This window comes from Phalaenopsis equestris, unplaced genomic scaffold, assembly GCF_001263595.1.
Source record: "Phalaenopsis equestris unplaced genomic scaffold, ASM126359v1 Scaffold000136, whole genome shotgun sequence".
In the NCBI taxonomy this organism is placed as follows: Eukaryota; Viridiplantae; Streptophyta; class Magnoliopsida; order Asparagales; family Orchidaceae; genus Phalaenopsis; species Phalaenopsis equestris.
The window spans coordinates 1,582,824-1,597,581 of record NW_018164578.1 but is presented as its reverse complement, the minus strand read 5'-3'; the positions used below and the strand labels follow the sequence as shown (position 1 = coordinate 1,597,581).

Below are 14,758 nucleotides of genomic sequence, written 5' to 3'. Positions count from 1 at the left end.
TAAGTCAATTCATGAACTGTCCTACTGAGGAACATATGGGAGCTGTCAACCGTATCTTAAGATACTTAAAGATGACACCTGAGAAAAGGATTATTATTCAAAAGGAATGATAGTCAAAAGGTAAAAGTCTTTACTGATGCTAACTGGGCAGGAGATATATCCACCCGACGATCAACCTCTGGGTATTGCTCGTATGTATGCGGCAATCTAGTGACATGGAGAAGTAAGAAGCAATCGGTGGTATCTCGGAGTAGCGCATAAGCAGAATACAGAGCACTAACACTTGGTATATGTGAAGGAATGTGGATCAAAAGATTTCTCAAAGAGCTTGGTATTATCGGAGAAAATACTAAGAAAATTTTATCAAGATGTTCTGTGACAATCAAGCTGCAATCAGTATCGCAAAGAATCCTATTCATCATGACCGAACGAAACACATTGAGATTGATCGGAACTTCATTTCAGGGAAGGTGGACAATGGAATCATTGAATTGGTCTATACTCCTTCTAGAGACCAAACCACATACATTCTCACCAAGACTCTCCCTAAGTCCAGTTTTGATGAGCTAACCAACAAGTTGGGCATGTACAATCTGTACAACCCACCTTGAGGGGGAGTGTGGAATTACGCTCATTATTATTTACTTTAATTCTATTTAGTACTTGCTATATTTAGTCATAGTATAAAAAGAGTAATTCTTAATTATAGGTATTTATGTTTATTCCATAATTATAATAATTACTTAATTGTAGGAAGATTTCTTTCCTCGTTTTATCTCTTGTACACGCCTATTTATAGGTGAATTATCTATGTATTCATGGAGAAAAAAGTTATTCAAAATTAACACACACTGATTAGCACAAAAAATTGCCTTATAGTTTTTTTTTTGTTTAATAATCTTATGAATTGATAGAAGATTTACTTTAAGGCAATAACGGTACATATTGGAGAAATAGAAATATCCTATTGATCAGCCACAATTATTAAAGAACAATTGACCGCTTTAATTTTCTTATTGTCGGGACAGGATTTGTTGGTTCGGAAAAGGTTGTAGAGGTTTGTGAAATGGTCGTGGCTCTTAATATTAGAATCGAGGTTTGAGAATTTTTTGAGGCATTACAAATATGAGAGTTAGAATTCACAGTATTTTTAGAAAAAGAACATAACCCAAAGATATTTTCTAGGGAGTTGATGAAGTTTCTAGGTTTGCTAATTTCTTTTGAGTGTTTTTGATTCAACAACTTAAGTTTGTCATATGGAGTGAACTTTTTTATTTTCACTATAGCTTTGAGGCTTTCCATAGAGTTTCTAATATATATATATATGTATATTTATGTGCTTATTTTTCCCTAATATATATATATGTATATTTATGTGCTTATTTTTCCTGTACTAATTAGTGACCACGAGAAACTCCATGGAAAATTAATGTAGTCAATTGTAAATTTAAAAAGTTTGATGGTTGTCATAGTCGATGTTTTACCTCTAATTACCACTAATTAGGCTCTTATTTTCTTGTAGTAATTACATTAAACTAGTGGTCACTAATTCCTTCTTGTTAGGTAATTTCTCACAAATTGAGACTACTTTTAAATAGTTTTATTCAACTGATATTGGGCATATAGATCCCCAGGCTCTCCTTTAGTTTGATTTTCATCATTCATGATGGCTGACTCCGTGAAAGGGAAATAAAAAAATGACATAGTGAATACAAAAGGAGTTGGAAATTACAAACTTAACGTACCTTTGACACCATGTAGAAATGAAGAATTGGATTGGAAAGCTTGAATCGCTCATGCTTGCAATGGGTATGTATCAACGAAGTTACATTGAAAGAAAAATGAGATAAATAATATAATAGTAAATGATTAAAAAAAGCACTCATTATTTCGTTGTTTGATTTATTTAGGGATTACGAATGATGTTAGGGGGCAATTCATGGCTCTTTAATTCCTGTTTGTATTTGAATCTGTGGGAGAGTTGTTTTCTCGTAAGCACTGATTTTGTGGCATTTAATTTTTCTTATGTAGCATACTTGCCAACCCACCTTAATCCAATGGCTCCTCAACATTTTAAAATGTTTTTAAAATAGATTTCTGCTATACATTCCTATGAGCTCTTGAAATAAGTTTGATTATTACTTTTTATGGGTATTATTTTGTCTGAGGCATATCTCTAGTTTGGTTGTCCGCCCCATTTGATATATTTAGGGAATGCATCTATGCTAAGAAAATATTTAGTATTGCAATTGAGCTCGTACATTGTTAAAGATAGAAAATTTAGCTTCAAAACCATGAAATGAGTGGATATTTACTAATATAGCATTTTATACTTAAATTTTATCAAAATGATGTTTGATTCTTAGACCTTTTGCACAAACGCTACCTTTATGATATTGATTGATATTATATACTATTTAATTGTATTTGATTTTTATATGTAAGCCCAAATATTAATCAGAATTTCTAAGAGGGTAAAAATAAAAGATAATGACCACATGGCTTTAAAAATCCTAATTTTTTACCAACAATTTTGCCGAGCACTTGAAAATTCCAAAATGGTTTCATTAAAAATCAAGTGAGGTTTCTAATCAAGAGGGACAATACGAAATTAAGTGTTACACTGACAATTATTTATAATTAATGATAACTGTAATTATGTTTTGATAAGATTTAACAATATCGAGTGGTGCTTATAGATTGTTGACGAAGAACAGTGTATTTTGAAATGACTATTTAGTGGCGCTAGTGTTGTGGTTTCCTTGATAAAGTTATTATTCAGAGGGATATCTAGAGGGAGGCTGCAGAATGATCCCTAAAAGTGTCTGCTTAGCATGCAGCTTTTTTACTCCCATTCTATGCAATTCTACAGCAGCCAGTGCATAAAGTGAGGAGAACATGATTTTCTATTTTAAAATATCACCCGTTTAATATATGTTGACTTCTATCATTATTCGGCTATGTTCTGAAAGATGTCATATACATTTTGCAAATTCTGTTGGGTCTGAACACTTGCTCCCTATTATGCAGATTTTTGGGGGCTATCAAGCAGTATCTATGCCTATCCCTATTGAAGAACAGTGCTTCAACTCTCATGGTTGTTTACCAGCTTTCTTGCTCTATTTTTATGAGCTTGGTATCAAGGTTTCGACCAGGATTGAAGGCAGAAATCGGAGTTTTTTTCCCCATGATTGTTCTCAGAGTTCTTGAAAATGTTGCTCAACCCAACTTTCAGCAGAAGATGATTGTTCTTCGATTTTTGGACAAGCTATGCGTGGATTCTCAGATCCTGGTGGATATTTTTGTCAATTATGATTGTGACGTGCACTCACCGAATATATTTGAGAGGTATAGCATTTACGCTTGTCTTACACTGTTCACTTCATTATTTGTACAGTTGATTTGCCTTGGCACATCTATGGCAGTTAATGTATTGGTACTACAGGGTTTTGTTTACTTGTATAGTTTTTTGATTGTTCTTAGATATACACGACTTACCTGAATGAAATAAACTTCAAAATTTAAGGTAGAATTTTTGCCTATGGGACAAACCTATGGTTTTATTTTGTTTTCTGTCCATCATAAAATCATGTGCATGAAAATTCCCGAAAAAGATTAAAAAAAAAATCAGCATAAACACCTATGACTCCCTGAATCAAAAATATCAAAATTAATATTCCAGTGCATTGTAGCTCCAAGATATGCTCACCTATCATACAATAATATTCCTTGATTCTCATCATTGGTTGTCATATTTATTTTTCCAAATGCATATGACCGTAAATTTGATTGTTGCTTCTAGTACTTCTATAACGTCCCACATTTATAATTCTAAACATGGCTTTACATAAAATTGAGGTGCTGATTATTAAATCTATTTTTTTGTCTATTTACAGCCGAATTTTCTTTGATAAGCAGTCTATAGTTTATAATTCTAAACATGGCTTTACATAAAATTGAGATGCTGATTATTAAATCTATTTTTTTGTCTGTTTACAGCCGAATTTTCTTTGATAAGCAGTCTATAGATCTTTGCTAACTGAAATCTATTTTTGTACAGCTATAGATTGCTTAAAATAGGTTAATAGATTAGAATTAGCATTTTAGACATTATAATTGAATCTATGTTTACTATATGCTTATTATTTTGTCATAGGATGGTTAATGGCTTGTTGAAGACTGCTCAGGGCTCACCAGCAGGCTCTTCTACCACATTGGTTCCACCTCAGGATGTTTATATGAAAAGTGAAGCAATGAGGTGTTTAGTTGCAATTTTAAACTCAATGGGAAATTGGATGAATAAACAATTGAGAATACCAGATCCTCCACTTGAAATTGCTGAGAGCAATACAGAAAATGGAAATGAGCTCCATTTGGAAGATGTTAGAGCAGAACTGCCACCCGGGGGATCAGATTTTCACTCTGAAACGGCAAATGGTCTACCAGAAGCTGCATCCTTGGAGAAGCGGAGAGCATACAAACTTGAACTTCAGGTGAACAAATATCTGATACTATGTTATTGTGATTCTTTACCAGTAAAGCTAACACCAAAAAAAAAAAAAATACTGCAGGAAGGTATATCAGTTTTTAATCAGAAACCCAAAAAAGGCATTGAATTCCTTATTAATGCAAAGAAGGTAGGTGATTCGCCAGACGAAATAGCTGTTTTCCTTAAAAGTACACCTGGCTTGAACAAAACACTTATTGGTGATTACTTAGGGGAGAGAGAGGGTTTACCTTTAAAAGTTATGCATGCATTTGTGGATTCATTTGAGTTTCAAGGAATGGAGTTCGATGAAGCAATCAGATCTTTTCTACAAGGCTTTAGGCTGCCTGGTGAGGCACAAAAAATTGATAGGATCATGGAAAAATTTGCTCAGCGGTACTGCAAATGCAACCCAAATGTCTTTTCTAGTGCAGACACAGCTTACATCCTTGCCTACTCTGTAATAATGCTCAATACCGATGCACACAACCCAATGGTCAAAAACAAGGTCTCTTACAATTTTTACTCTCTTTTGATTTTGTGTGGTTAAAAAATGACATCTTATTGTATTCGTTGATGCAGATGTCTCTAGAGGATTTTATAAGTAATAATCGTGGTATTGATGATGGCAAAGATCTACCTGAAGAATACTTAAGAGCCTTATATGAAAGGATTTCCAGGAATGAAATTAAGATGAAAGAAGATGAATTGGTTCCTAATAAAAAACAATCTACAAATTCAAGCAAAATACTAGGCTTGGATAGCATTTTGAATCTTGTCATACGCAAGAGGGATGCACCTCTAGAGACAAGTGATGATCTAATTAGGCACATGCAAGAACAATTCAAGGAAAAAGCTCGCAAAACTGAGTAAGTTAATTCAATTTATATGCCAGTCTTGCAAAAGTAGCGAATTTATGTTATTGCCCTGCCACAAACGTGGCTCATACTTTTTTGCTATTCACTTAATAACATATTATTGGTTCTTTTATCTTAATTAACAAAGTTACACTATATTTGTAATGTGTATAGGAAGTAACTCCTATTATGTTTACACATACAATAAATTCATCTAAATCCGTCCTGTTAGTGTGAAATGATTGTTTATACATTTTTAGGTCAGTATATTATGCTGCAGCCGATGTGGTAATTTTGAAATTCATGGTTGAGGTTTGCTGGGCACCAATGTTAGCAGCCTTTAGCGTTCCACTTGACCAGAGTGATGATGAATCAGTAATATCCCTATGCCTAGAAGGATTCCGCCATGCAATCCATGTCACAGCAGTTATGTCTATGAAAACCCAAAGAGATGCTTTCATCACTTCATTAGCAAAGTTCACTTCTCTCCACTCAGCTGCTGACATCAAGCAAAAAAATATTGATGCAATCAAGGTTTGTCTTCCTCATCAATTCTTTTTGTGCTCCGGGATATGATGTTCTGAACAAATTACTTTTAAAAGTTTTTCAACTTAACTGGTCTTTTTAACAAAACTCTCATACATTGGACGAATCTTCATGCCAGCTATGAGCTGTATATCATGGCCACTGCACCTAAGCTGTACTCATTTTTAGTTCCCTAAATACTTGGGTGTGCTTGTTGAGGTGATTGAGAGAATTTTTTCAAGCTCAGGTTAAGTTGCAATGTAGCCTCTTATAGACTTATAAGCTGCAAGCCTGAAACATTTTGTAAAGCATGCTTTCTGAAAATTTATACTCTTAACATTCTGAAGCGGTGAAATAAAAGGGTCAGTTGAGAAGAAGCTGAAATCATAGCTTATGTTGAACGTAAAGTTGCTTAATTCATTGTGAAGCTGTCCTGTTTGTTAAAGTTGTGGTTTGACCATGAGTTTTTTTGGCCTGACAGTGATTGAAGCTCTTTTTGCAGAGTTTTTTTCTTGAAGTTTTGCTAGGCTAAACCGTTCTTACAACTTTTTAGGTATTGTTTATTTTGAGGTATACAAGTGCAAAGTAAATTGAATATACGGTCTTTCAGTTCTCGGGTGTTTGATATGAAGGTTGAAATGTAAATTATGTTTATGACAAATTTATTATACCAATTAGTACACTTTTTTTATTAATTTGGAATTCACCCAAATAGGATACAATCAAAATTAATTGACCAATCCCAAAATGTAAATTATGTTTATGAGAAATTTATAATACCAATAAGTACACTTTTTTGATTAATTTGGAATTCACTCAAATAGGATACAATCAAAATTAATTGACCAATCCCGTCAGCAGATCATGCCCCAACTTCCCCATGCCTGTCGTTACCGTAGCCCCTGTGGTTGTCATCGCTCCCACATCAACATTTGTCGTCGTCTTTGCATCCTTATCGGCTATTGCATTTGTGCTTGCCTTTGCTGCCTCCTTTTCATTTATGGTTCCAGAAATGAACTCATGATGCCACAACACCTCAAAGACCCCACATGGCTGCTTATCCTTCCAACCTTGTCTCTGTACCTTCCATCCCTGGCGTCCTTTGAGCTGCTCCCTCGCCATCTAATTCCCAACATTAATTTTAGTTTTTTTTAAATAATATGTTAATATCAAAAATATTTTCTTAATAGAATATATTAATTCAAAATTTTAAATTCATTTTACTACCAACCAAACATAAAAAATTGGTTTCCCAAGTTTATGTTATAATCACATAAATAATCTTTTGAGTATTCCAAGTAGGGGTGTAAATGAGTTGAGTCAAGCTTTAGTTCTCAAACATCTAATTGTGAGCTTAAACTCAAGTTCATGGCAATAACAACAAGCTCTGAAGCCAACTCGTAAGCTTGGCCAAAGTTGTTGTCACTGCAGCCCATTGGTAAAAGCGTTGAATTGACCAACAATTGGAGAAGTAATTGTGGGAGCTCACAGAGGAAGGCCTTGACGTGACCAGCAGTTGGATTAGAAGTTACAGTGAGAGCCCTGGGAAAGACATTAATGTGACCAATGATTGGACATACAAGGTAGCTCACAAGCCAATGAGTCGAACCTCGTCAAAAATCCCATGCTCATTTAATATATGAGTTCAAGCTCATGCGTTGATAAGATTGACTTACGAACCTATTAGCGAGTCAAGTTTGAGTCGGCTTGGCTCGTTTGTACCCCTAATTACAAATGAATCATATTCAATTTACACTACATTTGTAGTACACATGTATCATGAATACTTGCAAACAAATATATGTTAAATGTAGGATGTTCTACCAAATCCTTTGTTAGATCATAACTTCTACTGACATTCTCAAATGCATTTGGTGACTTCCTGCTAATTAACAGGCAGTTGAACATGATGATAGTTTCTTTGCCAAGGGTAATATGAAATATTTCCTATACTTGACTCAAATAACTTCACTCAATGAAATTACCTTTTTTATTTTGATCTCCTTGTGCTTATTAGAGCGCCTGGTCTAAGGTTGGTTTTTTTTTTTTTTTTTCCTCGTGCACTGAGTTGACTCAAATATTTACCTGTTTAGCTGACATTTGGTGCATGGACTTGGGTCTAGTTTACTCTTTTGACTCAGAAATTTGGGAAGTTCTTGTTTGGTAGTTTGGATTGCGTATATGAATTTGTAAAATCCTATTCAACTTACAACTAGAAGATTTAACCATGGGGTTAAAACTGTTTTCAGGTTTCATGTTGTAAAATTTCCAGTTTCAATAGTGGTCATTTTCAATATTAAATTCAGTTATTAGTTAGCCTTGTTTGAAAACTAGATAAAAAAAGATTATTTATTTTTCAGTTTCTAGTTGAAAATGAAATTATAATATGAAATAGAAAGGTTGTACTAATCAAATTAGGTATACTTATAAAAAAATATCACAATAAAATAAATGTCTAATATTTAAAATTTGAAATCAGTAAATTTAATTCCAATACGTCGCTGTAAACTTGCTTTTAAGCCCTAGTTTCTCATCTTATAATATCAACACTTATTGCCTAATTCAGCTATCTGTAATCTAAATTCACCTTAAAGTATTAATTAATTTTTTTCCCTTCCTTCCAATTAAGGTGTCCGGTGTTTGCTCAATGTTTTATGGTCTTTTTGTGATCACGAAATACACCTTCTTGTAAAACTGGTGCTTTTAGTTGAAGTATATTTTCTAGTAATTTGCTACTGTAAACCCCTTGATGCTCTAGAAAGGCAGTTTTTTTGTCACAGCATGCTTTTGCATCGATTAACAAAGTTTAACCCCAGAACAACGAAATGACTCCCCCCATTTTTGTGGAAAGGCCATCAGTGAAATCGCTGATTCAAAACCTAGTTTTAGAGTTTAGGGTGAATCGTAAGGCTTATTCAAAATTTAGTTCTAGAGTTGTGGGCGATACGCAAGACTGATTTCAGCGAACAAAGGGTATATTCAATCCAGGAAGCTTCCCCTAATTTAGCATATAAGGAGTAACGTCAAAAGTCTTACATTTGCATTGCCGTGTGGTTTTTTTCTTACTCAAATTTGCGATCTTCAGCATCTTGGAGGCAATGGGAGAAAATTCAACGGCAACTTTTGATGAGACTAGTTTTATTTTAACAGGCAGTGCTTTGTTCACAACAGCTGATATGAGAAATACTAACACAAAAAACTTATGGTTGGCTGTGAAGCATGAACATGGACACGACACAAATACGATACATTAACACGACATAGTTGCAAAAAGTAGGACACGATATGCCATCGATACATTTTTTTATATGAATAAATTATTAATATAAATATATTTTTTTAATCTTTTCTACTAAAAATAACACAATAAAATATACGAACATGAAGGAAACTTATAATGATAAATATGAATTACAAGATTTATTAAATCCTATTTGTTAAATCATGCGTGCAGCCAAATACCGTCGAAAAGTGAAAATTCTATAGACATTTTTTACTTTTGTAACTGAGGGTAGGAAGAATGCAAAATGAGGACATTTGATGAATTAGTAATTGTCTCTATTGTTTTTAGTGGTGTTGTGTTGTCTCCTGCCGTGACAATATTGCTTTTCCCAACATGTTGGTTCCATCCTCATTGGTTTTTGTTATATGCAAACTACTACACATTCATGCCTACCTATAGTATTAGTGCAGACTTTGTAATTGGTGATTGTGTCTTAAGACTTACACTCTTGCTCTTTCTGTTAGACAATTTATTAAGATATAATATATTGTGCTCTGATATCATTTTCTAATAGGAACCCAAGAACTAGATGGTTCAATTCATTTGATCAAACTAAACCAATCTAGGGCCATAGTGAGATGATAGGATTTAAATGTTTTTCTTGAGGTGCATGGTGCTACAACTTGCTGTTCTAGGTTGGTGTCTAGGTGATTTGTTGGGCCAAGAGATGATGGCTGAATTTGGTACTGTGGAGTGATGATCATCGTCAGCCCTATTTCTCTTATAAAACCTACAAAAGCAAAATAAATTGCAATAAGATAAATTATCCTTTGCTATATTTACAAATTAATTAATTTGAAATCCGTTTGAAGTCACAAGTATGAAATTTTAGCTCTTACCTAGCATATTGGGTCCCATCATAATCAAACATAAGAAACCATCAAAATAATTTTAAACACTTATTAGATCACACCCAACAATTTTGGACTTCATTTTTTGTTGTAGGTTTCCCTATCGAATGACCATCCATGGTTGTTGGCCTCCTTTTTCTCAGCTTTTTTTGCCCTTTTTGTGTTAACTAGGCCCTTAAGACAAAATTACTATGCAATAGATTTAGTGTGAAACATATGAAACAATAACCATATATGTCATGTCATTCATAACAAGGCGGGACGATGAATAATGAAGGAATGATAATATCAAGAGCTTTGGTCTAGAATAGTATGGTAGCAAACAATGGTCTTTGTATAACATCCAAAAGTATTAAAACGGTAATAACAAAATTTCTCTAAAAATTATGCTCTAATTTTCAGACGTTTTGCAAGAAGTCGCACTTCAATCATTTTAATTTGCAAGTAGTCAACACTTTGTTTAACATGAGGTGTTCATATAACCTTAAACACTTGCTACCTTTTACAAATATAAACGTTCCCACAATACATAATAACATGGATGTAAACAATAGGCTTGGAGTTATACTAAAAAAGTAATAAAACTATAACATCAAAATTTCTCTAAAAATTTTCTCCCAAATTTTTAAAAATGAGTAAATATTTTTTTATAGAATTCTATATCTTGTAATAATCATTTTAATATTAACACACACACACATATTTTAAATGTCGACCATCTAATGATCTGGTTAGGAGACTAGATATATTTAATTCAACTTATATTAAGAAAGATAGAGGTAGACCTAAAAAGAGCGAGATAAAAGCTTGTTGTTGTTGTTGTACACACACATTTGTCTTCTGTGGTCATCTTTCCCTCCTGCAGCAAATATTTTTTTGTACGGACTCCTGACGTAGCTCTAGGTGCGGCGCAGAGTATTCCTGAGTTATTTTCAGGTTATTTCTGGGTTATTTTCAATAATCCCGAAATAACCAAAAAATAACCCAAAAATAAAGAGCGGTCTTTATTTTTGGGTTATTTCGGGATTATTGAAAATAACCCAGAAATAACCTGAAAATAACTCAGGAATACCGTGCAACGCACGTAGAGGTACGTCAGGTGTCCGGACAGAAAATGCGCGCCTCAACAGGACGCAATGGAGGAAAAAGGATTCGTGTATCCGACCCACTTGGTGGGATAAAGGCAAGCTCATTATCAATTATATATTAATTTACTACTTCAATTAAATTGCCCAAAATTTGATTAAATTTACTTTTCATTGCATTATTGTATTGTAGAAGAAACTCAATTTCACTAAAAATATCATGCAGCAACTAATCTAATAACTGAATGGTTGTGATGAAGTTTAAGGTGTTAATTTATATATCTATTAGATATTGAAGATTTACAACTTCTTCAATATAAGAAAAAAAACATCGTGTATTTGCAATTACCAATGTCAACATAATATACTTGTAGTTTCAATGAATCAAACAACCAAATACAAGTTTCTTTTGTTAGTAATTATAATTTTGGCGGGGTGGTTTAGGGTTTAGGTTTTAGGGTTTAGGGTTGAATGAGAAGAGTTCCATTGAGTTGAAAATTTTATTTTGGGTATTTAATATGGAAATTTGCTGTGAAGTTATGAATTGACTTCAGTAAGGATTTTGATGTTTTATTTGATTGTATACATAAGATTAAGGATTCAATTGGCATGCTTAGGAAATATGTAAGGTTTATCCTTGATTTGTAGTAAGGTACTCATTTTTTAATATGTGAAGCAATACATTCACAGTTCTATTGATTTTGAATTTTTATGATCACATATCGTTGTTATATGTATGCTTATAGAACTTCTTCATATCGAACATATTAATGCCAAATAATACCATCAAGATGCCTACTACTTTGTATATAATCATTTTTTCTAGATAATTTCATTTTATGTAAATTGAATTCAATCATCCTGATTGTTCAACTATTTGCTATGCATATGTAAGTATTTTCATGCTAAGATTTACATGTCAGGTTATGTCTTGAATGCATTATATTGTAATTTGATATAGCCTGTGCATAAAATTTAAAAAATATTTTAAATCTCCATGATAATGATGTTGAAGAAAGATTTATTTTTTAAATCGTGTTTTATGGGATTGGTTGGCAAATGATGCTGTATTACATATGGAGGGACAAAAAGTTCTTATGAGACGAGATTTTATAGGTGCGAAAAGGGGTTCCGTCACTTAATACTAGAAAATTGGTGATACTGGAGTTTACCCAAACCAAGATGCAAGGCAAATTTATTAATGAGTCAAAATGGTTACAAAGATGTCTCCAAAAGAAAGAAAGATAATGTGTAAAGCAAAAGCATAAAACAAAACATCACCAAAAAAGACTCAACAAACGAAGACACAACAAGCTCAATGAGGAGAGAGTCTGGAGAGGTAGTGTTGGAACGATGACTTTGGTGAAGGCCGGAGAAGTGTCATGTCGTTGTAGAGTCGTTGAACCCCAACGAGAGAAAGTGGAGAAGTTGTCAATGGCTGGAATTTGAAGGGCAGCCACCTGCGGCCTACAGCGTAGCTGCAGAGAGGATGTGCAGCTGCTGGAGGAGGGAGATGGGTAGCGGGCAGGATGGCCAAGAGGCGGCTGGAAGTGTTGGGAACGGGCAGCGAGGGCTGCGGTCTGCAGGGTAGCTGCAGGGAGGTGGCTGTGAGGTGTAGCAGGGTTGTGGCCTGTAGGGGAGAGTTGTAGGGAGGCGGTCTAAATGGAGCAGTGGGGCGTGGAGACGATCACCTCCTCGGACGAGGGCAACCGGAGCACTTCCTCAACGTCAGATACATCCCTCAAATGAAAAAATTATAGGAAAAAACCTGAAGTCAAATATAAAAAACAAGACCCCTAAATCTAAGCATATTATCCCATATTTATAAAGAGACTAGACTTATTTTAGGAAATGAAAATAAGAAAGAATAATAAACTATAATTAAGTTTTCTGATTTTAGGAAATGATTTAAAATAAGAAGGGATAATAAAATATAATCATTCAGATTTTATGAAGGATTTGAAATAGAAAAGTGCTTAGGAAGGAAAGGTTTAGGGGTGAGAGAAAGGAAATGTGAGCAAGGAAGGAAGGAAGGAGGAGGAAGAAAAGGAAAGGGGATGAAAAAAGGGAAGGAGGGAAAAGAAGAAGGGGAAGGAGGGGGCTGCAACCCCCCTCCTTGGAGTACAGGCTTGTCCTCCCTTGAACCTTGCATCAGTCTCCTGGGATTGGAGGAGCTTCAACTTCATCTGTCGGAAGCTTCCGGTTCTTTGTGGCTGTTCCTGGATTCCACTGATGACTGCCCTTTCTCTCGAAGCATCCGAGGAGCTTTTCCCACCCGCGACCATACCTCCTCATCTATTGTTCTAGTTTGGCATAATTTGAGCTAAAGGTACACATGAATGTAGGTTCTCCCAAGCCAAATTCCAAACAAGTTAATATCTCATATGCTCCTCATATATGACAAGTTGTGCCTTAGCGGATTTACGGGTTTGCAAGAGTTTTGGTTAATGAGTGATTTTTATTATCTTCTGATTCTTCCCTTTGACTAATGAAGTTCTGAGAACTAACATCCTTTGCTTCGTTCCAATAACAAGAGCTTCACCCTGACCTTTTGTGTGGAACACTGGGGGTGAAAGCTCGAAGTATAACCGTCTGTGATGCTATCAATTGGTTGTTACTAAGACCATCCACTGAAATTTTAAAATTTTATATCTTCTGATCTGTGCGACCTCTGTATGTGTCAAAAATAAGTTCTCCATCTTTTAGGAGAGTAGGAATCACAATCTCATCAAAAGTCACATGTTTCATTTGATGACATAGAGGAAGGACATCAGATGTATCCACAAATAAGGGAGTTCTCCGGGGGAAGACCTCATCAGATAAAAATTCTTATTTGGACTGCTCTTCAGTGACTATGTAATTATCAAAGCATATTTTAATTTATACGTGCTTCACTTAGCTAATTATGCCTATAATCACTCATGTTCATGTAAATCCAAATGATTACCCTACATATTATTAATTTTTTCTTTGCATTTTGAATCTTGTATTAGAATTGTGTATCTTATATAGCTTTGAACTCATCAAATATTATGTTAATTGTTATTTTATGCAAAGAAAAGGAACATATAAAGTCATTGTCAAGTGATTCATTTTTATACTTTATCTTAGAGTTTTGAATGCTAGTCCATTTTGATTATTTAAATATGAACATTTTCATATTAATGATTATACAGGATGAATCATAAAACTTTTGATGTGTAGTGTATATCTAATGACGTATTAATGATTATACTAGTTTTCTACTATATTCAATTAGTGAAGTTAGGATGAGTGCTGGTTGAAACTGTATCTAATTGGATTGTTTCTCTTTGTTATGTCTCATATTTGATTTGGAGAGGTCAAACTAGGGCATGGCATTTGATGACATCAAAGTTATTGGAGTTTTAGCTTGTTTGTAAGGCCAAGCCTTGAAACCCATTACCTCACCTCCCCTTCCCTACCCACAAAATTAGAGTTTTGTACTGGTGTTAATTTGAAAACTGTTGAAAACCTCTGATTTTATGAGCATGTTTCTACTTTGTTTCGTCTTATTGGTGTATATTTCATTACATATTCTTCAAGCCAATGCCATCTTTTCATAAAATCACACAATGTCACAGATATTCATTACATGGAGAGGAAGTCTAAAATAGTCGCCAGATTATTCGTATGTGCCATTTATCCCTGAG

At 34.2% G+C, this 14,758-nt stretch overlaps 1 protein-coding gene across 1 annotated transcript in view; it reads left to right on the top strand.

The window, feature by feature from the left end:
* LOC110021644 (brefeldin A-inhibited guanine nucleotide-exchange protein 2-like) overlaps positions 1–14,758 on the top strand; it is a 76,261-nt gene that overhangs the window by 52,471 nt on the left and 9,032 nt on the right. Inside the window, exons 2-6 of the mRNA XM_020720213.1 lie at positions 3,031–3,348; positions 4,157–4,493; positions 4,572–4,994; positions 5,069–5,355; positions 5,604–5,877. Coding sequence (XP_020575872.1) covers positions 3,031–3,348; positions 4,157–4,493; positions 4,572–4,994; positions 5,069–5,355; positions 5,604–5,877 — 1,639 coding nt within the window. The remainder of the gene's footprint in view (positions 1–3,030; positions 3,349–4,156; positions 4,494–4,571; positions 4,995–5,068; positions 5,356–5,603; positions 5,878–14,758) is intronic.